This window comes from Narcine bancroftii, chromosome 10, assembly GCF_036971445.1.
Source record: "Narcine bancroftii isolate sNarBan1 chromosome 10, sNarBan1.hap1, whole genome shotgun sequence".
NCBI classification, from domain to species: domain Eukaryota; kingdom Metazoa; phylum Chordata; class Chondrichthyes; order Torpediniformes; family Narcinidae; genus Narcine; species Narcine bancroftii.
Window position 1 is genome coordinate 4,315,392 of NC_091478.1, and position 26,134 is coordinate 4,341,525.

At 40.5% G+C, this 26,134-nt stretch overlaps 1 protein-coding gene across 1 annotated transcript in view; it reads right to left on the reverse strand.

Annotated features, from left to right (window-relative positions):
- Positions 1-15,822: 15,822 nt before the first annotated feature.
- The window catches only part of tcerg1l (transcription elongation regulator 1 like), a 337,676-nt gene continuing 327,364 nt past the window's right edge, over positions 15,823-26,134 (reverse strand). The window contains exon 9 of the mRNA XM_069899634.1: positions 15,823-16,363. Within this exon, the coding sequence (XP_069755735.1) occupies positions 16,303-16,363 (61 nt within the window). The 3' untranslated portion in view covers positions 15,823-16,302. The remainder of the gene's footprint in view (positions 16,364-26,134) is intronic.

A 26,134-nucleotide genomic window follows, 5' to 3' on the forward strand; every position in this document is an offset into this window, starting at 1 on the left:
GTGCAGATGCAATATTCCGAGATAACTTTCTTATGGAGCATCACTACCTGTTAGTAGGTTAATATTAATGATTTAACAATTCAGAGATGACTTTTAGAACTTTTTTAAAAATATAATACTGATTAAAAACAATGGCCTTGAAATTTTGCCAGAGTGTTTGAGAATCCAAACACTCAATATTCTTGACTTCACTGAACTTACTATTATTTTTGGATGGTGATGCTTGAGTTTTTTTTTTAATTTTAAAATAGTGCTAATAAAAGAATTGTAAATATCAATCAGTCAACCTTACATACCAGGAGTCCAACCTAATTCGAGCAATAAATACTCTATACACTTGTGTAATCATTAATCCCATCTAACAGTTGACCCCACCCCTCCCCCCCCCCATTTTTTGGTCCAAAATTGTTTTTGTATGACCATTGTAAAAGTCGACACCCCCCTTATTATTGACCCCAGCCGCCTGCCCATCTAGGCTCCTGACGCCTTGACCTCAGATATTTGCCTTAGCTGCCTGCCCATCCAAGCTCCTGGCGCCTCAGCCTCAGATCCTTACCCCAGCTACTTGCCCATCCAAGTTCCTGATGCCTTGACCGCCCGCCTATCTGAGTACCTGACCACAGATCCTCACCCCGGCCACCTGCCCATCTAAGTTCCCGAACATAGGTTCTCGCCCCGACCACTCACCCACCTGAGCTCCCGAAGCTCAGAAAAAGTGGTCCAAAAAATTTCAACGATACAATGGATGTCAATTAAAAAAATTAAATGCCTTCTGAGCTCACAATAGGATACTTTAATCATCATGGAAAAAAAAGACAAATGCTGGAAGTCAAACAGTGCCTTTATGTAGTAAAGGTAAAGATAAATCACCGACGTTTTGGGCTGGAACCCAAGGTTCCTCAAGGTGTGAGGGAACACGAGAGATGTCGGAACAAAAAGGGGGAGGGGGAGTGGTGAGGGTGGGAGATGATCGGTGATGGGGAGGGGAGGAGTCTAGGCTAGGTGGAGGGAGAAAGGAAGTAGGAACTGGAATAATTAATTAAGGGGGGGACGAGTTTATTAGTGGAATGCAGTGAACTCAATGTTCATGCCCTGGGGTTGGAGAGTGCCAAGATGAAAAATGAGGTGTTGTTCCTCCAATCTGCGGGTGGTCAGGGTGGGAAAGGCCATGGACTGACATGATATTGGTGATGTATCTTTACCTTTGCTACATAAAGGCACTGTTTGACCTGCTGAGTTTCTCCAGCATTTATCCATTTTTGTTCACTTAATCACGGTGTCAACAGAATCCTGTGTTTTACCTTAATCATCATGGAGGTTATTTATTATTAGATAATGAGCACACTGAAAGGAAATGATTTATTTTAAACTTTGCTTAGATGGAAAGCAAAAAGATGATAAGTAAAACTTAAATACATATATGAAAAATTTGAGAATTAAATAAATACTAGTGGTGGAGACAAGTGAGCTGCTATCGCCTCCAAATTTAAATTTAAAAATGATCTTATTTTATATCTTCATAATACAATTATCTAAACACTGCACAGATAAGATTGTTTAAATTCCTCGGTCATCATATCCGGCACAGTAGCTCAGTTTTTCTGAGTGAAGTTTGTGGTATTTTATCTGATCTTCCTCAGCCGAATTCTGTTTTCTTTGTCCCTCCTTTTGAGAATGTTTATGAATTGATTGAAGAAATGTTCTTGGTCTTTTCTCTTCTGTACCATTCTAAATCGATGATCTCTTCCATATTTTTCTGCAAATTCCTGAAAGGTGGTTCTTGAGAAGGAAGAAAGATACAAAACTCTGGTCATGGATAAATTGCATAAAAGATGCAGTTACTTTGAAAAGCAAGAGGAGTTGCATTTGTTTGTAAAACATCAATTTCTGAACTGATTTGATTCAGAAGATAATGAATGTTATAATGCAAAAGGATTGTTATTTAATATGACTTTTGATTTTAAAATTAATATATTCTACATTTTAATAAAGTGAATTGTAATAGATTTTTAAGCAGAACAGATCATTTCAGAGCAGTGAGAACTATTTTAAATATTTTCTCGAGGTTGAGATTCTCAAAAGTGTGATGCTTTCATTTCCTAATATTTAACAGGAATAAGAATGCTGTTTGTTTAAATTCTACATTCAGGAAGATCAGAAGATTTAAGAGCTTGATATGGTGACTGTTCCAAAATGTAATAAATATTAACATCAAACATAATTGAAATTTGACATTATGTGGCAAATGATAGAGCAAAGAATCATGGCACACAATCCACTGTCTGAGGACAAATTACAAATCTGTCACATGCAGCTGATGAGCCATGTTAAAATAGTTCAATCTTAAAAGGGCAGCTGAAAGACATTAAAAATACCCTGTGATATAGCACAGTAATAAACTGCTATTCAAAAATGATGAATTTTGGTCTTTAATGAATTATGAGTTTAATTTCATTAACTTGAAAACTTATTTATATTCCTTGGGGAACCCCATTAAAAATCAGTAAATTATTGTAGAGAAACAATATATTCAAATCATCCCATTCTAATTCTATTAGAGACATTTACCATATTAACCACATAAAATAAATGGAGAAATAGCTTAAATTATTCTGAATTATTCATTGCAACTTTGAGGCTGCAGAGCATTAAATTTTTTTCTGACAAAATGGGTACCTGGAAAAGGAATTTAACATTTGAAAATGCTAAAAATTAAAAGAAGAACAGAAATAGAAATACATTTTTGCAGAGTTATAAAACTGCCAAGATGATTAGCTAAAAGTAAGTAGAATCGTAGCCTCATCTGTAAAAAGAGCATCAGGAAAACAATGGAAACGAGAGAGAAGCTGCTGGAATCTGAGGCAAAGCAATAAGGTGCAGGAGCTCATTGCGCTGAGCAGCACCAGGCCAAAACATTGACCCTTCTCGCTTCCACCGATGTTGCCTGACTCACTGAGGGCCTCCAGCAGATGGTCTTCAGCATCAGAAAAGTGTTGTAAGGCCTGAAGAATATCAAAATGCTTAAGAAATCTATCAAAATGTTAAAAGAGGGAAATGAATGAATGAAAGGATAATGTGCAAAATCTTTGGAAAAAATGCAGAAGGGAAAAGGTTTACATCTCATGGGAAAAAGCATAATATGGTAATTAAAATCTAAAAGTAAATGCAAATGAAAAATGTAATTTATTTAATGTTGATGTCCACAAAAAAAATTCCTTGGAGTAATTTTGAATTTAATCAAATCAATAAAAGATGCAAAAACAAATAATATTCTTCGACCAGTGAAATTCGATTCATCAGGTATTTGAACAGATCTTAAAGCATGAGCTTCAAGATAGACTAAATGTTGCAACAAAACATTGAGAGCCAGTTTTGATCCTTCTCATTGATTACTCTGGGTGCTTTGGAATCGGTATGACAAGCCACTCAAGGATCCCAGAATATGAGGCAAAAATATGCTTCTTCATAAGAACCCTTTTCTACATAGTTTTTGGACGTGCAACATCTTATATGGATCTGCTATCTCAGTTTTTTTCTCTCAATGGAGATCAAGTGAAAATGACACTTTTCTTCCTGGCCACTGGTTCATTCCAGGTGGCTGCAGCAGACCTTGACTGTTCTTCTCACTTTACCGCTAGCTCAATAATCAATCCAGGTTGGACTCCAGCCACCCATTAGTGCACACCTTACCGTTGGTTCATTTAAATGACAGTCTCATTATTGGCCAGACACCCAGCTCAGAACTCTACAAAACATAGATGCATATCTCACTTCTCTCTCTGCCTCTTGGTCCAAGTCCTGGACATCGCTCCACATCAGGTCACCACTAAGGACATAGCTGCAGGAGTCATGGGTAAGGTGTGCACTACACTTAAATTAAGCTGTAGTACTGTGACAGATTAGTGCTTGTAGAGAGCTGCATCCCTGTTGGTACAAGGAATTGGGAATCTGTCTGTGAAGTGTGGGAGTGTGTAGAAGACAGATGGTCACTGGTATCAGAGTCCAACCTTGGTCCAAAGTGAATGTCTATACAGTTATTTAGCCGTAGAGCAATGATGCCTTGCCCTGTTTGTCTCCCGTCTGTTCAATAAAGTTGTCTTTTTTTGTAACACGTGTCCAGACTCGTCTCTTTGTGAACCCTCCGAACTTTCCAAACACAGCAGATGGAGGCAGAATTGATGCAAATGGTGGCTCTAGCTGAGAGCTGTTGCTATTAAACATTGATATTTTTGGTCATAGAAATAGGGGATATCATTTATCTTAATAGGATTGAATTTGATCAATTGAATGCCACTCTTTTCTGTTCCAACAATCACCTTTACCTAATTCCCGGATACCTTTTCTTACTCTTTACAATCATCAGTCTCTAGTGGCTCCAAAAGAGGTGGCATTGAAGAGGTGTTTCACCGCACCATGCAACTTTGCTCACATTTCTTGGCTTTTTTTAGGTGTCAATCTCTTAGGTTGCTGTGATAACCATTGCCAGAACTGACCAAACAGGCAGAAGAATCAAAAGATAGCAATCCATTTCATTCTGGAGGTCAAATGCAATTAATACCAGAATAATATTGCAGCCCAGGGAATCTATCAAATTCCTCTGGAATCAACTGAGCATTTCAGCACAGTTTCTATCAATCTTGTGCTTGATTGTATTCATGTATGTCATTAGTAACTATTATAGGCGAGGTATCACAAGGTGTACGCTAAAGAGATTATGGAACTGCAGAGCTTTCTCTGTCTCCTTGGCAGTTATTGTTAAATTGCTATAAAGACGTTGCCTTTAAGGGTGACATTGTTTGTCCTTGCTGCATAACAATGTGTGCAACTACGCTAAATTCAATGTGGTCTCATTGGGATCCATGTTATATCTTTGGAAGGATAAATGATCCTTATGCCATTTCAGTCTTCAGTTTACTCCTTTTTGGGGGGGGGGGGGGGGGGGTGGTGGCGGCAAATGGTCTAACCTGGTCTAGTAAAGTCAAATTGATTTCTAAAATGTGGGCACTCACCTTTCAGTGTGAGAATCTTAGCAAGGTTCCAATTATAAATGTTTCAGAGATCAAAAAGAATTGATACCAATTTTGAGACATAAGCATCTCTGAATTTCTTTTCAAAATTCCATGTTTTAAAAATGATATTTTAACTTTTGTTATTTTAATCAACAACTTTAATCCCAGGAGAATGTCCCCACATTTATTTTGCTTGAAGTGAAATGCTTTATGAAAGAGAATTGAATTTTTTTTTAAAACATGTTTTGCTGTCCATGAAATGCTGAGTATTCTTTCATGTGATTGGTTGCTCAGCCAGCCTATTGGCACCAAATGTTATCAGGCATCAAATTAATAGCCACATCAGAAACAAAGAATGAGTCTCATATTTTATTGCCGCGTCACCACCTGAAAGAGTTGCTACATTTTTATTATCCAAAGTTGGCATGGTATGAATTTTCTATTCAACTTTAGGCTTGTTTCTTTAATATTGCTTAATAAAGGCACATTGATTTGTAAGGAGGAAGACATGCAGACAGAATTGATCTATTATTGAATCTAAGATGCAAATATAAAATACAGGTATATTAAAAAAAATACCAAAATAAGGAACAAATTTAATCATGATGTGAAGTAATATGTAAATTATTTTGCCAATTCGTGTTGATTTTCTGAAGTGAAATATAATGTGACATGTGCATGTCTTATTTCTAGCACACACTCAGCTCTCAAGATCCGGTTCTTGATGCACATGACTGTATCGTGTCCAGAAACAGTCACGAATCAGGGGGCAGGGGTGTGCTTTGTAATGAACCAAGGAATTGTCCACTTGAGGATTTCCATTGCTACCAGCTTTTCCAGACATGTTCAATTTTATTTGAAGTTCAATAGTCAGGCTGTTACTTTTTTTCCAACAGTACAAGGCTTAGGTATTTTTTTTTCCCAGCTGTATAAAAGTGTTCCTTTTGATACATTTTTAAAAAAAGTACAAATCAGAAGTCTTGTCCTGAATTCATACATATGATTCAGAAAAATATACCAACATAAGAATACAAGAAATAGGAGAAGAAATAGGGTCATCTGGCTCATTGAGCCCACTTCACTGTCAATAGGATCTGGCCATGGACTCACCAAGCAAAAAAGCTCTCCAATTCCATCTTAAATATATTAAATGAGGCAGTCTCAACTGTTCCCTCGGGCAAAGAATTCCACGCATTCACTGCTTTCTGAGAAAAGTAGTTCCTCCTCATCTCCACTCTAAATCTACTCCCTTCAATATTCAGGGTATGTCCCACACTTCCAGTCTCACTTACCCATCTTGTCTATCCTCCTCATTTTATATCTTTCTCTAAGAATGCCTCTCATTTTTATGAATTCCAGTGAGTACAGTTCCAGTGACTCCATCTCTCCTTGTAAGCTAACACCCTCGTCTCTTGAATCAACCTGGTAAACTTCCTGTGCCGTTTCCAAAGCCAATGTATCCTTTCTCAAGAAAATCTGAATTGCACCCAGTATTGCAGATGCAGCCTAAGAATATACTTTGTGTCCCAGTAGTATAAACACATTGGCATTATTTGGGAGGGGGGGCTTTCTTTTGGGGGGAGAGTAATTAATAATGGATTGAATTAACAAAAGTTCAAAGGAATGAGAGCTGGTCTCATTGAAGCAAAACTCCAACAGAGATTAAGAGAGTAGATGCTGAGAGTTTTTCCTCAAGTGTAAGTCTGGACCTTGATGCACAATATCAGAATGAGTGGACAGCTATTTGCCAATAAACATAGGAGAAACTTCTTTATTCAGATCTTTGCATATCGCTACTCTTGAGGTTGGCAGATACTCAGCAGTACACTAGATTTAATACTTTTGGACATAAAGGAAATCAGAGAATTGGAATCAGATGGGAGAGTGAGCTCATTGTACAAGATTAGTCACAATCTTATTGAACAGTGAAGCAGGCTCCTGGGAGCAATATGGCCAAATTCTGCACTTACTTCCTTTATAAGTATTATTAATGTATATATTCAGAGATTGCAAGTATACTTGGCAGTGCACAAGAATCATCTAAATCCCAAATTACATCTTGCAAATCAACTTATAATCTTCCATATTGTTCCTGTAACATAAACCTTGAAGTAGTTTTCTTTTGAATTAAACCAGGCAATACCATTTGTTTATTCAAATTAGCTAACTGTTGAACCTTTGGGATCAAGTGGTTAATGAGATTTCCAAATATGCACAGCAGGTAATGATCAAGCCAGCAATAGCTCTGCCTTTTCAATTACATCTTGGAAATGCTAATATCAAGGTCCCTATTTGAATGAAAACCCATTTACCAACTCTTTAGAATGTCAATAAGCCTAAAACTCACAAGTATAAGACTCATTAAGACACCTTTTGTGTGATAATGGGCAAACTGGATGAAGATATTTAATTGAAGGAACAATTTAAAGATCCAGGAGGGCTGACAGCAATTTTTATTTATTGCATCTACCTCTCCCTCACACTCACTGCAACTCAAAACTAACCTACCTTTTCTTCCTTGGTGCTGACAAGGGGATCTGTTTATTTCCACAGATGTTGCCAGGCCTGCTGGTTTTAGCCTTTTTTGCTTTATATTCAGATATCCAGGACCTGATTTTTTTAAAATCATTTTCTTTTTACTTAAGTCACCCTTTAGGATTGAGAATGATCCACTTCAACTCCAGTTCTGTGTGGATTCTCAGGCTAAGATGGGAGGCACAGATTCTTCCACAGATGAGACAGGAGTTAGCCAGAGGGACCGGGGGGAGGGGGGGGCGGGGGGCATATAGTTTATGATGCTGGGCTTTTGTGTGGTCCCAAAACATGGACTCAAGTTTCTAATTTTTAGAAGTTTGTGTTCAACACCATCAAAATGAGCCTTCCCTGGTTTCCAAGACTTTAACTTGTGGACCAGTCCTATCTTTAGTCATAACTATTTTAAACCTAATAGAATTATGGACACTTGCCCCAGAGTACTCGTAACTGATGTTTCTGCTACTTGCCCTGCCTCACTTCCCAAGAGGAAGTTAAGTGCTGCTCATTCTCTAACATAGCCACCCATATGTTGCTTGAGAGAATTTTCCTGGGCACATCCCCATCTAATTCCTTAGCACTACGGCAGTCACAGTCAAATATTCGGAAAGTTAAAGTCATGTACTATTACAACACTTTTTCCTACAAGCAAGCATCAAGACCCAACTTCACTGATGGTGGGTCATTCCCATGTGTCATATCCTTCATACTACATGTTACCCTTAAGCCAGTTTACTGGGGATCAGGCTATTATTCTATCTTCTTCTGCAACATGGGCCTGGAAAGGAATCTGATAGTCCTTGTCAAGGTTCATCTTGTACAGTTGAATGAGCATGGAGTCAGTGCTATTTCTATGGACAAACAACGGGCAAAACACCAGCTGGTGATCAACTCAATGAGACACACTTTGGTCTGCCCAACACATCTAGTCTCCTAGAATAAGGAGACAATGCAGGTTGTATATTCCAAAGCCCCTATTGTACCAACAGTGTGGAAGCAATCGAGTCAAAGAATGCACCGCATAAGTGATCCCTTTGACCCACTAAGTTCATGCTGACCATAAGCCAACATAATTACACTATTCCTTCTGCAATCTATTTCTTTTTCACATATCCTCATTAATCTATCCTAAATTCTCCCACTTATCTATGCTCCAGGGGTAATCGTACAGTGGCCATTTAACCTACCAAACATTTTTAGAAAGTGGGAGGTAACAGGGCAGAAATCCATGCAGTCACAGGGAGAACCTGTGAGAAGAGCAGAGAAAATTGGCTTTTGCTGGTTCTATCAGATAACAGCACCAGAAGGTCTTGCATGCTGGCGCCTGAAAGAAAAGGAATAACCCCTGATTTCTTGTTATTGCAATGAGGATTTCCAGCAGCCATTGGCTACACTTTGGGCAAGGTTTGGCCTAACTGGACAATGAAAGGGAATGAAGACAAGTCAAGGTAAGTCTATTTGTTCTTTTCCTGCAGGCATTTTTTGTGGCTTGGACATAAAGCACAAGAATCTTTTGCCCCAGCATATTTTTAATTAATTTCCTTTTTCTCTCACTGAGGCTGAAGTGTGTATGTTTAACCTGGATGAAAGCTTGAACAACAGCCACTTAACAAACCCACAGAACTTAGATCTCAGCACACATTCTTGTGGTCAGTTTCAGCTGAATGATAATGAACAAGGAGGTCATTCTGCAATAACTTGAAGTTGCAGGGCATGGTGAGGACTCGAAATTCTACACAATTTCTACATCTAGTAGGAAATTGAGTATTTTTTTTTCCTTTACATCCATTTTAAATGCATATGAAGTACAAGGGTCAATTGCACAATTTGAAGGAACAACAGGGAAATGGTTATCTCACTTCCAATATCTCATTCTCTAACATAGCCACCCATATGTTGCTTGAGAGCCTCTCTATGCAATGCAATGTTCTTTGTATTACCATAGTGACTAAACCTCAAAATACTTCACTGGTTATACGTTTGAGGTGATGACAGGGATTATATAAAAATAATTGCCTTCCAAAGTGAAAGGAAAGAGGGAGATATTTTGTTTTGTCCCTACTCCAATGCTGTGGCAGTGACATCTCAGCAGCCCAGGAGTCCAGTTCAATGCACAAAAGTACTGGAGAAACTCACCAGGTCATGCAGCATTCTTTATGGCAAAGTTACATGACCAACATTCTAGGCCTGAGCCCTTTGACAAAGTATGAGGTTAAAAACTGGCAGGCATCTGAATAAAACAGGTGGGAGTGGGACGGGGAGGAGCACAGGCCCACATGCAAGAGGTCATGGGTGGGAGGGCAGAGTAGAAATTTAGCTGAGAAGTGCCAGGGAGCAGATAGCTCACTGAATGGAGAGGGAAGGAAGTGGATAGGTTGAGTAAAGGAGAAAAAGACAGGGGAATAGCCTAATGGAAACTGGAGAAGTCTACATTAATGACATCTGGTTGGAGAGTGCCCATTGGCCAACCATTCCAATTCTGTGCCCCACACTGATGTATCTGTCCATGCCCTTATGACTTTGTTTGCAAGACAAGAGATTGCGATTGAAATTGCTTCTCATGGAGAGTCAAGGGGTCCTACGAGGAAAACAGACCTTTTGACCCACTAAGTTCATGCCAAATGTCTCTTCTACACTAATCCCTTTTTATTCTACCTATATTTCCATTAACTCTTCCTCCTGATTCTATTAACTACACCCTGGGGATAATTTACTGCAGCCAATTAACCTACCAACCTGCACATCTTTGGAAAATGGGCAGGGAATCCAGAACACCTGGAAGAAACCCATGCAGTCATGGAGAGAATGTGCAAACTCCACCCAGTCAGCACCCAAGGTCAGGACTGAACAGAGATCCTTGGAGTTAGGAGACATCACATAGCACGTATCACCACCAGTTTCCCAATTTCAGCAAAAACAGTTTTCCAGACTCCACCTCTCAATTCTCATGCTCCAGTTCTCTGCACACTTAGCATAGATTTTTGTGATAAAATATGTACAAGTGCGATTAATCTTGGGAAAAAACCCCCAAGATCTATTGCCATTAGAGAAGTGACATCATTATATTTGCAGCCTTTTCTGGATAACTGTTCACTTCAATGGCCTGACAAGATTCATAGAAAGAAACCATCACCATCTATGGGATGGATAGCCAGAAAAAGAAATCCTCAACCGCCCATGCAACAAAAAAAAAATAATTGCAGTAAAATCCCTGTTATCTGGAATTCATGTAACTGGTAGCCTCAAGCAATCAGCAAAAAAACAAAATCATAAAATAAATGGGTAAAAAGTACAAAAGTTTAAAGTTGATGGCCCGATCAGTCAGTTCATCCATCATGCAATCTCAAGTAACCAGCAAATTCACTTCTCTGGCATCTACCAATCTTCATAAGTGCTGGATACCAGGGGTTTCCACTGTATTTTCCAATGTTAATAATCTTGTTACATGAAATATAATCTTTCATTAATTGCAAGATCTCTTGACTGTTTTGCAATGAGGTAAAATATGTGGTAATTACATTTCTTTCATTGTAATAAAGAAACTGGGTTATTTTAAAACTACTACACTTTATTTGGTATAGAACTCACTCAGGACCACGTGGAGGCATCCATCTTCAATCCAACCGAGCCCCAACAAACTAGTCTTCCACTCCCTTCAGTGGTCAGGAGGATCACTACCCCTCTATCACTACAGTAACAAACTAGGAACTTGTTTTACATCATCCCTTCAATGAAAATAAAAGCTGAAAAATATGAGAACCAGCTGTTGACATTCCTTCAATCACTGGAGATTTAACCATATAACAATTACAGTACAGAAACTGGCCATCTCAACCCCTCAAGTCCATACTGATTTAAGTGATCCCCTCTAGTCCCACTTACCTGCACCCTGCCCATAACCCTCCAACCCCCTCACATCCATGCACCTATCCAACTTTTCCTTAAATGACAAAATTGACCTGGCTTCAACCATCTCTTCCAGAAGGTCATTCCACCCTGAAAGTTCTTGGTTAAAGAAAACTCAAACTGACATTTTTTTTCCCAAATGCCATGTAATTGCTGCATTTGAGACTTGAATGATGAGATGAAGGATATGAATTGATATGAAAAGTCAAGAAAATTTAAAATTTAATTTATTTTGATTAATGTTCAACTTCAGTCTGGATACAGTTTGAACTTGGAGCAATTTCAGCTATAGATAGACTACACTTCAGACTTCCATTGATGGCTGTTTCTCTTCATAGAATGTTATAGCAAGTGTAGGTCCTTTGGCCCTTGATGTTGTGCTGACCCATATATCCCTTCCTTAAAGTACTAAACCCTCCCTACCCCATAACCCTCTATTTTTCCTTCATCCATCTATCTGTCCAAGAGTCTCTTAAATGTCTCCAATGTTTCAACTTCCACCACCATCCCTGGCAAGGCAGTCCAGGCATCCACAACGCTGTGTAATTTTTTTTTTTTTACCCCTGATAGCTCCCATAAACTTCCCTCCCTTAACTTTGTACATATGTCCTCTGGTATTGGCTATTTCTGACCGAGGAAACAGGTGCTGGCCGTCCACTCTACCTATACCTCCCATAATCTTGTCGACCTCCATCAAGTCTCCTTCTGCACTCCAAAGTGATAAGTCCCAGCTCTGCTAACCTTGCCTCATTCGACGTTTCCCCAATCTAGGCAACATCCTAGTAAATCTCCTCTGCACCCTTTCCAAAGCTTCCACATCCTTCCTAATAATGGGGTGACCAGAACTGGACACAATACTCTACAAGTGTGGAAAGATTTGTTGGGTTGTAATCTGGCCTGAATTCAATCCCCTATTAATGAATCCCCACATCCCATAGGCTTTCCTAACTATCCTATCTTCCTGTGCGGCGACCTTGAGGGATGCATAGTTTTGAACCCCAAGGTCTCTCTGTTCATCCAAAATCTTAAGTAAGCAACCATTAACCTTGGACTCAGCCTTCTGGTTCGTCCTTCCAAAATGCATTACCTCACACTTATCCAGATTGAAATCTACCTGCCACTTTTCTGCATCCTGTCTATATCCTCCTGTAACCTTCAGCACCATCCACAACTCCTGCAACCTTCATGTTTTCAGCAAATGTACTGACCCTTCCGCATCTTCATCCAGGCCATTTATAGAAATTAGAGAGAGAGCAGATCAGAACAGGCCTCTCCACTAGTTATTCTCATCATGCTTGTCTAATGTGCTCCTCAGAAGTCGAAGCTCAATATATTATGTTGCCTGTATCCCTCTGTGATAGTACAGATCTATCACCAATGTACATAGTGTATATAGTTACTGTATCTAGACTGTGCTTACAGCGATTGGCTGAGAGCTAAGCCACACCTATTGTCTGGGCCTTAAAGGGTTGTGTCCCTAGCCAGGTCGGATCATTCCGGACTGGTCAGCCACCTGTGAAGAGCTCCTGTCTTTTGCTAATAAAAGCCTTGGTTTGGATCAACAAGTCTTTGATTCTTTCAACGAGCTCTACAATTTTATTAGCAAAAAGAATTTTTTTGAAAGGGATGGAGCGTTTAACTCGGCCAGAAAAACTTGATATCGACCCACAGTCAACTACAGCCTTCAAAGCCTTTAATTTCTGGCTGCTGAACTTTGAAAACTTCCTGAGATTCATTGAAGTGGAGGAGGATAACCAACGTCTAACAGCATTGCTGTCTATGGTGTCCTTGAGAGTCTACGAGAACATCCAGGATGAGACCGCTTACACCGCAGCCATAAAGGTACTGAAAGAACTGTATAATCAACCGGTGAACAGAGTTCATGCCCGGCCCGTGCTTGCTTCGAGGAAGCAACAGCCCGGCGAGTCCAGCAGGGCATATTTACAAGTATTAAAGGCGTTGGGAAGGACTGTAACTGTGTGGACAAAACTGCTGCCGAGATCACAAACGATCTCGTCCGGGATGCCTATGTGGCCGGGCTCCGATCGAACGAAGTGAGGCTGCGCTTGCTCGAGCAAGGGGTAGAAAAACTAGAGGACGTGGCCTGGATTGCAATCACAATGGAGGATGCAGCCTTAAAGTCCACCGAGCTCTCTAGGGACTGGACCCCTCGTTCTGATGTGAGTAGAGTGCCCTTCTACCCTACCACCCCCCGAGATACTGACGGCCTGTCGGCTGCTGCTACACTGCCCTCTGCGAACCAGAAGTGCCTTAAAAAGGGCCACTTTGCTGCAGTCTGTAGGTCTAAAATGGCCGCCAGCAAACACAGTGCCTCGTGTGAAGCCCAATCGCCACTATCCCATTCAAACTCTTCTTCCCCAGAGCTCTCGTCCAATGAGAGCGAGGGCTCCCCTGCACGGCAACGCCTGACGTCACGGAGACGCCAAACCCGGAAGGGGCAGCCCACCCTCGCAACCATGGTGTTGGCCCGCCTCTCGCCCCCGTGCGGAACACTCGACCCGGCCTCGGTCCCGACTGTGGCAACCGCTGCTGCTGCCGCCGCCGCCGCCGCCACAGCCACCCCCGGGGCCGATGCTGCCCCTGCCACAGCCACCCCCGCGGCCAACGCTACCGCCGCTGCTGCCACCGCTACAGACACCCCTGGGGCCAACCAGTTACTCACCCTAGCGTCCATCGCCGACAACCGCCGGGGCTCGACCGCCGCCCTACCCACCACCAACTGCGAGCAACTACAAACCCCACTACTTACCTTTCATCCGCCGACGCAGCCACAACAGCACTTCCGGGAGTTCCCCCAACCTGCTCCTCCAGCGTTGACTACGTCATCTGGTTGTGTGACGTCATCCCATTGTGTGACATCATCTCGTAGCGTGTCGTCATCCCGTAGCGTGACGTCATCACGCGAAACTCCCGTCAACTGCTTCAATAACACTAAACCAGCAATGCTCTCATCCCCTCATCAGAGCAATGGAACTGATTAAAGTGCATGGACACTACACCAATTGCTTATTTGACTCTGGGTCAACTGACAGTTTTATCCAGCCAGATCTGGCCCTCCGTTGGGGACTTGACATTATCCCCACTACCCAGAGGATCTCATTAGCGACGAGGTGGCACTCGACTGGGATAAAGTGGTATTGCATCGCCACGCTGGAAGTACAGGGCGTAACGGTCACCCACGTTATGCCTACATTGAGTTCCCAGATGGGCGGGAGGACACTTTCGGTGCTGGACCTAGCTCAGGACGCGGTAGACCCAGAAAACCCCCCCAACGCAACCTTCCCCAACTCTTCATTCCCCAGGCCCCGTGCTGCAACAGAAGGACCAACAGCACCCCAACGACCCGGGCCACCCTGCCGACAACACGACTGGGGAATTGAGCGACAGAGCAGTCGCACCCGACGAGCCCGCTGGCGACACCACTCCAGCAACCCCAATCCCGGCACCACGGTGGTCACGCCGGATGGTCAGACCCCCTGACCGCTACAGTCCTTGCCCTACCCCTTCCTTTCATTCTCTCCCTCGTTTTTGTTTTTTTTCCCCAGGGTCAGTTCTCCAAGAAGGGGTGAATGTGATAGTACAGATCTATCACCAATGTACATAGTGTATATAGTTACTGTATCTAGACTGTGCTTACAGCGATTGGCTGAGAGCTTAGCCACACCTATTGTCTGGGCCTTAAAGGGTTGTGTCCCTAGCCAGGTCGGATCATTCCGGACTGGTCGGCCACCTGTGAAGAGCTCCTGTCTTTTGCTAATAAAAGCCTTGATTTGGATCAACAAGTCTGATTCTTTCAATGAGCTCTACACCCTCCCACTGAGACAACCCAGATTTTATTTCTGCAGAAGCCTAAAAAAACCAGAATGTACACGAACATGGAAATGAATCAACAGAGTAGCTCATGAAACATGAGACAAGAGATCTGTGGAGGTTTAGTGCTGATATCAGACTAGCAGAGCTTCCTTTTAAAGTCTAGGGTCCTCGTGTTTCTACCTCAGTTCTGCTTGGTATCACTCTTTGCATAAAGACAGCATCTTGAGCTGAAATGTGGACCGTCTCACTGTCTCCACAGATGCTGCCTGACCTGTTGAGTTGATGCAGCATTTTGTTTTTTTTAACTCTAGACCACACCATAGTCAGTCTCTCATCTTTGCTGAAATCAAATCCAGGTAGAAAAGGTACCCAAAGGTATTCTCAATTTTATTGCATTTGGCACCAGGATCATTTTAAGGTGTTTTCTTGCATGTGTCTACTATAAAATGGACTTGATAGTAATCAGAGACTGGAATAAAATTCAATCTCATGTTAATCCATTCTAACCAAGTATGACTATTACATCAATGGCCACAGGCTCAGTTTGGCATAATTTTTATTGATCCAAGAAATTACATGCCACAGAGCATCCCAACAAGTTAAATATTGAAATATTTATTTTGATAATTATGTCAGCGTCATTAGCTGCTGCTACAGGTGTGAGATCATTATTGAAATAGCATTTCTCATAGTTACCCAATCCAGATGCAGACTTTTTGGTGCTGTAACCTGGACTTTCTTTCCCTGTCCATAAAATATTGAACAGGATATGAATCAAGTTGTAGGAAGGAAGATGAAAGGGAAATAAACAATCTGAATCACACGTCCATACTAAAGTTTTCTATAACCATTTGAATCATTGAACTGGGGTCATATGTATCCTGTGATATGTAATTTTTCCTAATTGATTTAGCTCTTGCAGTTTTGTTTTGTGGCAAATTCTGCTGTGAGCAAGAATGTGTTGAGGTTGGGGAGATGTGGGGGTGCTTGAATGCTAGTTAACCCCGTCTTCTATGTTGTATCATCTTGACTTCGTGCTCCTGTCTTCCCTAAGTCCCTCTTTTCCATATTTAGCTTTGCAACTGTAAGGTAAAAACATCATGAGATGGGACCGGAGAAGGAGTCACCCAGTACTAAGGAGTAACAGAATGCAGATGTGACCTTGTACACTCAAGATAAGCTTTGCACTAACAAGAATGATGTGGAGCAGACTAACAGAGAAGGATAGCAACAGTTTATTCATTGGACAATGTCATGGTATGATAATTTACTAAGTACGTATCCTGAGGTATAAAAAAAAACACCACTTGCTGATAATGGCAGAATGCGCCTTCTCCAACTAACACTGTTAGTTGCAAGTGTTACAATCCGGCAATAAAGAACAAAGAACCTTGATTTTGACTCAGTCTGGTGTCTGACTCACTCATTCATGAACAAAGCAGACCTAACACAACTCAGTAAATGGTAAGGCTGTAAACGTTGTTTGGGCACATCAATGATCCTTGTAATTTGCCTGATGTATTCTGATAGGGCTCCTGAATGATACGGATTTAATCATCGGCCTTCTCAATTTTGGAGCTGTGTCCCTGGCAGTGACACCAAATCCATTTGGGTTTTGGCAGGCTGAGAGATTTGTACCTCCCTACATTTGGACTGTTCCAATTTGAAAACTCTCCTTGGTGGGGATTTGAATAAAAGATGCATCCCATAATAAATTCCTCGATTTTGAGATGAAAGAGTGTTCTGAATATTGAGAGACTTCTGGTAATAACTATTTTTGGCTCAGCAGTCTTTATGGAACTAATTCTTCAACTCTTTCTCTGCCAGGGTGATTTCTGCTGCCTCCTGCACTCATGTGGAAGTCATCAGATTTATCAACTTTTCATTTGGCCTTAAATTCCCTTGGACCATTTCTAACATCTCCCTCCCCTTTCTCCATCTTGCTGTCTCTATTTTAGGATACAAACTATCCACTGACATTTTCCATCTAGACCACCTCCTCCCACACTCTCTCAGGATGACAACCCTTTATTTCAGTCTATTTATCTCTATTGGATCTGTTCTCACGATGAAGCTTTCCATTCCAGGTCATTTAAAATAACCTTGTTTCTCAGACAAGGTGGCTTGCCTCCACTGTGGTTGATGTAGCCATCACCCATATTTTCTCCATTTCCCACACTTCTGCTATTGGTGACACTTTCCTTATTCAATATATCCTATTTTCAAAGTATCCATTTCGAAAGCACGAGCTGTGATATCCCAAATTTCTCTCTTTAATCTAACAAATCAAACTTTCTGGCTGTTACTTTATGTAGATTTAATTCATTGATAGAATGGATAAACATCTTGCATAGCTTCGCCAGAAAACTTTAATAACGACGAATAACAAAGCATTTACTGCATAAAGATGCAAAGATACATGGAGATACAAATGGTACTTAAAGGTACAAAATCTTAAAGAAAAATTTCTCGGGCTAACACTTCCTTCACATCTTGTAGAATGAGAGCAAGCCGTTAGCCTGGGCGGATATTACGAAATATTACATCAGTCACTATGGTAACACTATAAACAATAGTTCTCTTAGAGACAGGCACAAAATTAACTTCGAATCAAAAACACAAGGTTTTAACCTTTACATCTGCTGACACCCCACCTCTCCTCAGAGTTTCCCTGGTCCTTACCTTTCATCCCACCAGCCTCTGCGTCCAACACATTGTTCTACATCAGTTCTGCTACATGATCCTACTCACCGTCTCACCTTTCCCTCTGCACTCATTTCTGCTTTCTGCAGAGTTGACTCTCTCTGTAAGCCCATAGTGTGCTCAATTCTCCTCACCACACCCCCAGCCCCAACACTTGAGCTGACAACTGAAGGAGATGAAGGAATAGGTGTTGCAACTCCTATTTTTTCACCTCCTCCCTCAGCACCATAAAAGGGACATAAACAGCCCTTCCAGGCAAGGCACACATTCACACATACATTTTACATCCTTGTTTGGGAACCTGCATTTGAAACTCGAGATGAGGCTACACTGACATTAACAAGCATAAATTGGGCGATTGCTTTGCTGAACACCATCCTCAGTGTCTATTACACCTCCCATCTTCCTGCCATTTTAACGGCTTTCCATTCCCACACTGGCCTATCTGTTCTCTGCATTTTCCACTACAGTAAACATTCTGCTCAGGGGTTAGGTTGGTCTGGATTTTCCAGATTCTCGGGTAGTACTTTTAAAATTCAAATTTAAGGAGAATAAGCAGATAAATGTTGATAATTTATTAATAAAACATTTTTTCATATAAAATGCAAAGTAGAAAAAAGCTAAATATATTTTCTTACATTTCCATGATCTCCATGTGGTCACTTGTTGCTGCTAAATATCTGTGGTGTTTATGCACACATGCAAGCACAGAAAAGCCGAGGGTTTTTGAGAAGTCCGAATTCTCAGGTGGTCTGGATTTCAGCTAAGAGTTTTTGAGAAATCTGGATTCTCAGGTGGTCTGAATTTCAGCTGAGAGTTTTTGAGAAATCTGGATTCTCGGGTGGTCCGGATTTCTGGCATCTGGATATTTGGACTTTTAGTGTACTAGGATAAGGTCAAATCCAAATGAAGATCAACACCCCACATTCAGCCTGTGTACCCTACAACCCAATGATTTGAAAATTCAATTCTTCCTCAGCAAGTTCCACTTCTCCAAATGGACAATTTTTATTTTACACTCGGTCCTGAGGCAAGGTCACCACCTAAACATCAGCTCACCCTTGGCCTCCATAGATGCTGCCTGACCTGCTGAGGTCCTCTGGCAGTTTTGTTTATTGTTACTATTGTTTCTGAGGAGGTCCGAAACAAAATATGAGAGATGTTACCAGCAAATCAGACTTGGGTTCTCTAGATCCCAAGAGCAACAGCTCAGTGTCTGTCAGAATGGTCTCATTGTCTTCCCCAAAAAAAGTTGGCACTGGTAAAGGGCAGTGATGATATGTGTGTTCTCCTAAGAGGGGCCAACATATTCCATTGCCTTTTCCTGACTACCATACATCATCCATGATGCTTGTGGATCATACATGATATCAGTTTAAATTCCAACCTGTCCAAGTTTGATTAAGCTCACAGTGTTCATGTCCCATTATGAATCAGGGATGCTATTACTAGGGTACTGACATTTGGCAAAGAAAACCATCGATTAAACAGGACAACAATTTTTTTTAAATTAGATTTTCTTCCCCAAAGAAAGAGGGATCATGATAGAGAACTTCAAGGTGAACAAAAATAATTCCAGATTTTCAACTTTTATTGAATTTAGCATAATGACACAGACACATGGTCTCAGTTCAATTGACTGAAAACTATTTTCCCGCTGATTTTCTTTTGTACTCTGCATCTGATGCCTCTCATTCAGTGTCCAACATTAGTCAGCCTGATACCACTTTTCCATGGTTGCAATGTCCTTGTGAAACCTTTCCATGTGTTCGTCACAAACTGCACCAAGATCAGCAGCGAAGAAGTTGAACGAATTTTCAACGACACATTGCACTTCGTGGTTTTGGATGCCTGAAGCAGGTTGTCAATCAGATGGATGTAGTTTGGTGGCTTTGCAGTTGCAAAGAAATTTCTCAACATCTTTCAATGCCTTCCCTGCTATTTTCTCACACCTCACTAGCAGATCTTCAAATTGCCCGTGGTGGAGGAAAATCTGAACACAAAGGGTTAAGTTGCTTACAAGGACATACAAGAGTCAGTGCATATTGCTTAAGTGGAGGCAGGGAACCTCAGGGTTGTGATTTATCTGCAGACACACTTATCTGCAGACATGATAAGCTTTAGAATACTGTAAAACAATAATTAAATTATTGCCAAATGTTGACAATGAACTATTGTCAGGTTGACCGCAACAGGAAGCCCACATGCAGAATGCACTGTCATTTATTGTACATAAACTCTGTTAAATCTGGCTGTGACCCAGCTGGGCATGCTCTCCAAGATACCTTGCTAATAAAACTCTTCCGAAGCGTTACCCTGGTGTCGGTAGTTGATTCTTTTTCCGCAACACCTGTCATTGATAATGTGTGATTTGTGGACCAGCAAAACTGCAATTGTGGCATCAGTTATTTGACATCTGTGTCAAATAGTAAAATCCATCATGTTCATTGCTTTCACAAAATTTTTTCATGAATCCAAGTTTTACATGAAGAGGAGGCAAGTTGGGTCGACAAGTGGTTTATGTGCCACATTTTTCTGACCTGGAACTAAATGCTTATGCAGTGGCCAGTTCTTTTTAACATGACTCTTTTGCATGACTATCCCATTCACAAATAAAACAATAGTACTTGGTATATATACGAGCTGCATTCCTAGTAGCAATGCCAATACTTTTAGATCACCACAGGTGTTCCAGTTGTACTTGTACTGTATGTGTTTTGACAACAATTCTTATGAGTATTGAACAGCCAATAGGTACAGAAGGGTGACATTGCCATTTTGTAACAGGACCGATTTTAGGCTCAACTTTGATCAATCTATACCAAGACAACATTGTTGTGGGTCATGCACACACCCAAAGCTATGAACAACCCATCAACGTCAGAGCAGAAACAAAGATTGTCAACCTGTGGAAAGAAGTTTGTCAGATGTTCTGATGGTTTTGAAAGTCAGAAATTTTTGTATCTGGTGACAGCAAACCCAATCCTTGCAGTCCTGAACCAAGTAGTTCTGTTTTCACTCTTGACAAACCTAAGAACCCAACCTGGTTATTTAATTCTGGCTGTGTTATCAGGTGAGGATAACCAGACACAAGTGGTTCAACATCTGGATCAGGGTAGTTTTCGACATCTGGCTCATACATAGTGACCTCTTCATCTAGGCTCCATGTCTCTGGTGGCTTTGGAACTGGCAAATAGTCATCATGCAGCAGTGGTCTTACGGCTGAAGGAAGATTGGGGTATTCAATAGGTTTTTTTATTTTATAAGAGAAGCCAGATACATTGGTCAGGAAGATGATCCTTCTGTTCTCGCCATATCGCCAAGTTCTCAAGTTGACTGCCAAAGTTCCACAACACATCTGAGGAGCCCAGGGTTTGTCTTGGTCACTAATTTGACAACCGAAGTAGAGTCCACAGGCTTTTATAACAGTGCAGTCATTGAGCCTCAAGCATATTCTCACCAGAAATGTAACAGTATGTATACCAGCCATTGTGACATTGATGAGACATTTCTGCTGTATTGAATTATCCTGAAGACAATAAATGCTATTGTTAAGTCTACTCTCTGTGCTATTGGCTGAAGAACATGTGCATCAACATGCATTCAATCTGTATCACTGTAAATGTGACTGCATCTATCCTGACTGAGCATGCTCAGGCCCAAGTAAACATTTGCATAGCTACTAAAAAGTTTGAAAGCATGCAAGAAATGTTAATCTGAAAAATCTTTGGCTCATGGCTTCCGTTTTCCCTGAAGAGATAGATATTAATTAATTAATTCTCTCAAAATTAGTTTTCCTCTGGATTAACTTGGTCATTTCAAGATTTTTTTTAATCAAGTTTAATAACATGTGACCTTTAGCTATTAATTATCATTATTTGGTCATAATTCGTACTGACGATATTGGAAAATCTAGGATAAACATGGAGAAACAAATTTGAATCTGATTGGAGCTGCAAGAGTCAGGACATCCCAATGGTTAACCCTATTCTAATTCCATGCACCATTCCCACACTGACATGGAGTTGTGCTGTCAAACCGAGGTCACCCCTAAATTGTAACAACACCTTGTATTCTGATTCAACAGTGTCCAACCAGATGGCATTAATATCAACCTCCAATTTCAGTTAATCCTCTCTCCCATGGCTCTTTCTTTTCCTTTACCTCTGCCTCCTCTCCTCCCCCTACCTTCCTTCTCCCCTTTGTAGCCCTCTGGCCTCCCCCCATCACCTCTGCTTCCCCCCATCCCCCTGTATCCACCTATCACTTACCTCAGCCTGGGCTCCTTCCCTTCGTATTCCTGAGGAACGGCCCAGGCCCTTCTTATGGATGTGCTGAGTTTCTCCAGTACATTGGTGTTGCAAATCTGAATCTTCTGTGATTTATTAGCAAGATGTGTGAACAGCATTTTCTTGTGTTATCAGATGTGTAGAGTAGATTTCTCTAGTGAAATAACAGCTCAACATAAGATGACAAGAAAATAACAGCTAGAAGCAGACCTTCTCCACTGATCCACCAATCAATAATAATTACAGCTGTTATTTCAATTTTGCATCATCTTTGGAAGTATATTAAAAAAGAAGGCTTTTAAGTTTTCTTTGTCATCCATAAAGGTCCTACTGATCTTCTGCTATAGCACCAATTAGACTGAACAATGAACATTTTGGTTCCTGAACACTCTTGGGTGTATTTTTATCGATTTTGGGCTACTGATCATGAAAACCACCGTAACATTTTCCAATGATGTACTTTTTTTTAAGATATAACCTATTTTTTTAGATTTCCTGTCATAAGTCCACTTCAAGCATACAAAAGCATGAATTGCAACATGTCATTGAAAATTCATTTTCTGCATTTGTACTTGGACGTCTTCCCTGCTGATCTTGTGCAGTCAGTTTCAAAAAAGGTGAAAGGTTTCACCAAGACACTGCGACCATGGAAAAGCAGTATCAGGGCAACTGGAATCAATCAATGCTGGCTGACAGATTGTTAGACACTGACACAAGAGGCATCCGATACTGAGCACAAATGAAAATCAGTGGCAAAACATTTTCAGGTCAGTTGAACTAATGCAATGTGTCAGCGTCATGCAATTAAACATTCTAAATTCAATGAAAGCTAATGAAATGTTTCTCCAGCATCCTATGTGTTACAGCAAATCTGAAATATCGTCTGTTCATCTTGAAGTTGTCTATCATGATCAGTGGGGGATTAACTACCTCCCAGGCCCCTTGGCTGAGCTTTAGTAAGGCTCCCCTTTCTGTTTACCATCATATTTTATAAATTTCACAGTACTGGCATTCATGTTCAAACAGGCTTCACTCCCTGTCTTTAACCAGTAATAACGTTGTCTTGGTAAACTCAATCTCGCTGCTGCAGTATGAAGTCCTAAAAGCATTACTTCTAAATGCTTATATGTTTGCAGCCTAATTTAGAAAAAATAGTATTTGTAATATTCCAGATATGAAAAATATATATGCAAAGGTACTGAAATATCATCCAAAATACTCATGCATAACCTCAATGAAACCATTTTATTTGCTCTTCGGCTCCCCTTCCAGGCCCCTAGGCTTAAGCCAACTCAGCCGAATAAATGGTTAAATTTGCCACTGATCATAATCCCCAATTTATTTTTAAGGAAGCAAAATGCTAAAGTGCCAGCTCGATATAGACAACCAATCCTACACCGAACCCAAGCCTGTTTGGAGCAGACGAGGGCGCGCAACCCAATTTAGTGCCATCTTCCAAAACAGATGGATACAGCAATTCATTCTTCCCCTGTACAATTAAAGCATGAAATAATCTTCACCGACCATCCTCACTCAACCAGACCAATTAAATTTAAGACAGCTCTTCCTCAAAAATCTCCTCCTTAAACACACCCTCCCCCACCTCGCGGAGTAAGAACCAAGAAACATTTATCTTCATGAGTGCATTAGCTATTGTGTGTACTTGCCATTGGAATTGATAAGGTTCTAGAAGAAATTAAAGTGGAAAGTGGAACATATTCCTCAAATCAGCTCATCAAATTGCTACTGGGAAAGTAATGCAATTGGAAAGTGGAATCACAAGATAGTTTTAATTATACTGGCAGATGTTAGAGGCTATTTGTTCTTCAATGAAATGTTATAATTAAACTCCCCTTTTCCCCACGTTTTTTGAAAAGAACCTCATTCAGTGTGTAATAAATAGATGACACATTTTTCTTGTTTATTTTCCTTTGTGTGAAGATATTGTTTTATGGTTTTATTGTATTGTATATGTTGAATATTTATGGGTTTTGGAGGGGGGTGGGTAGAGGGGAGGGAGGGAAAGGGGGGAAAAAACTACTGTGTAAATTTAATGAGAAACATTTGTACATATTTTGGTTGATATGGTTCATAGTGTGAAAAATAAAAAAATATAATATATATTAACAGGCTGGGGAAAATCACACACAAATTACAAATGTCCCCGATTCCTGGATCAATATTGGCTACAAGCTGAATTGGTTCCCATCTTTTCTTCCAAAGGAATTGGTTCCCATCTTTTCTTCCAAAGGAATTGGTTGACCTTTATTAATAAATAGCTCTGGTTTTTTTAAACAATTTTGAGAGTTTTCTTTGTATTACTGTCATTCAGAGTTATGGAAATTAAGCTCAGGTGTGGCTGAAAACTCATTTTACAGCAACAAATTTCACATCCGGCAATTGGAATGCTGGATGAAGTTAGAAGCGCTATAAAATTAACCAGGAGAATATTTAATTCTACCACAAGAACCAAAATTAATTAAGAGATAATTGGTAAAATGGCAATTTTGTTGGTCAATGCTGGTACCTCTTGAACTTCCAGCATATTGAAGGGAAACGACAAAAGTCATAGTAGAAATTGCTTGTTCACTTGGAGCTCATGAAGTATAACATGGCATATGCTGTGGGTGGGTTAATTTAATTTTCTGCCATTTATTTAAAATAGGTTAATAAAATCATGAAAAGCATTGATGGCACGGACTGTCAGAATCTTTTCCCCAGAGCAAAATCTTCACCCACCGGAGGACACGTGTTTAGGGGGTGGGGGTGTATAAGGAAGTTTAGGGAGATAGTTGGAGATGCCTGGAATGAGCTACCAGAGTAGTGGTGGAAATGGATACACTAGTAGAATTTAAGAGGCTTCCAGATGGACACATGGACATGAAGAGGGTGGAGTGATATCTACAAAGTTCAAGCAGCAGATTTTTTAGCTTGATTTTGCACAGATATAGGAGCCAATGGGCATCTTCCTGTGAGGTACAGTTCAATGTTGTAATGGGACAATATTCACCTGTTCAATCTGCTGTAATCAGAGCTCATTCTTTAACAATGGAATCTCTTCTAAGAGGACAATTAAAAATAATTAATTTCCTCTGAAATCTGATAGGGTCCATATGATATTGAAAGATTGAATTTCAAAGAATATGATTCCATTAGCAGATAAAAAGCTTCTCACTTCTCACAACTCGTTATGTGGTTGGGGAAAATATTTTGATGATAATACTTCTGTGAAATGTCCAATACATTTTGTTGTATTGTGCTTTCTTCTAAGGATTACCCCTATTTTTCTGGGGGCTTTGGCTGCTTTCCGTGTCACCTTGCCTGCTCGATACATCATCATTTGACTTTGTTATTTCAACACTCTATGCCACAGCAACCTTTCCCATCATTATTCACGGATGCAATCCCTGGCAATTTTGGAAACTGAATAAAATAATAATTGTACAATTCCAGAGACAAGAAATACCTCAGTTATCCAAATTAATTTTGATCCAAGGTAGTAAACCTGGCTGAAAATGGCAGTGATATTTTTGAGATACATCTCATTCCAACTCTAGATGGTTTTCTGAGCAATTACATAAAAAATTAAAGTATTATGCAAGAATTTTTGTGAAGTGACCTAGGTTTACTATCCCAATTGTTGGACACCAAGGCTATTGGCTAAAAAAAGAAAGGAAGATACTTTGCTAGTGCTTTGAGCTTAGAGACGTTAAGCAAGTATCTGGAAGGAGGCTCATTAATCCCTAAATCCAAAGATACAGATATTTACCTGACTGGGATGAACAAGATACAGTCATTGATACTTTACTCTCCTTTATCCAAACATTGGTTTTTCTACCTTCAGATATCTTCACTTTAAGT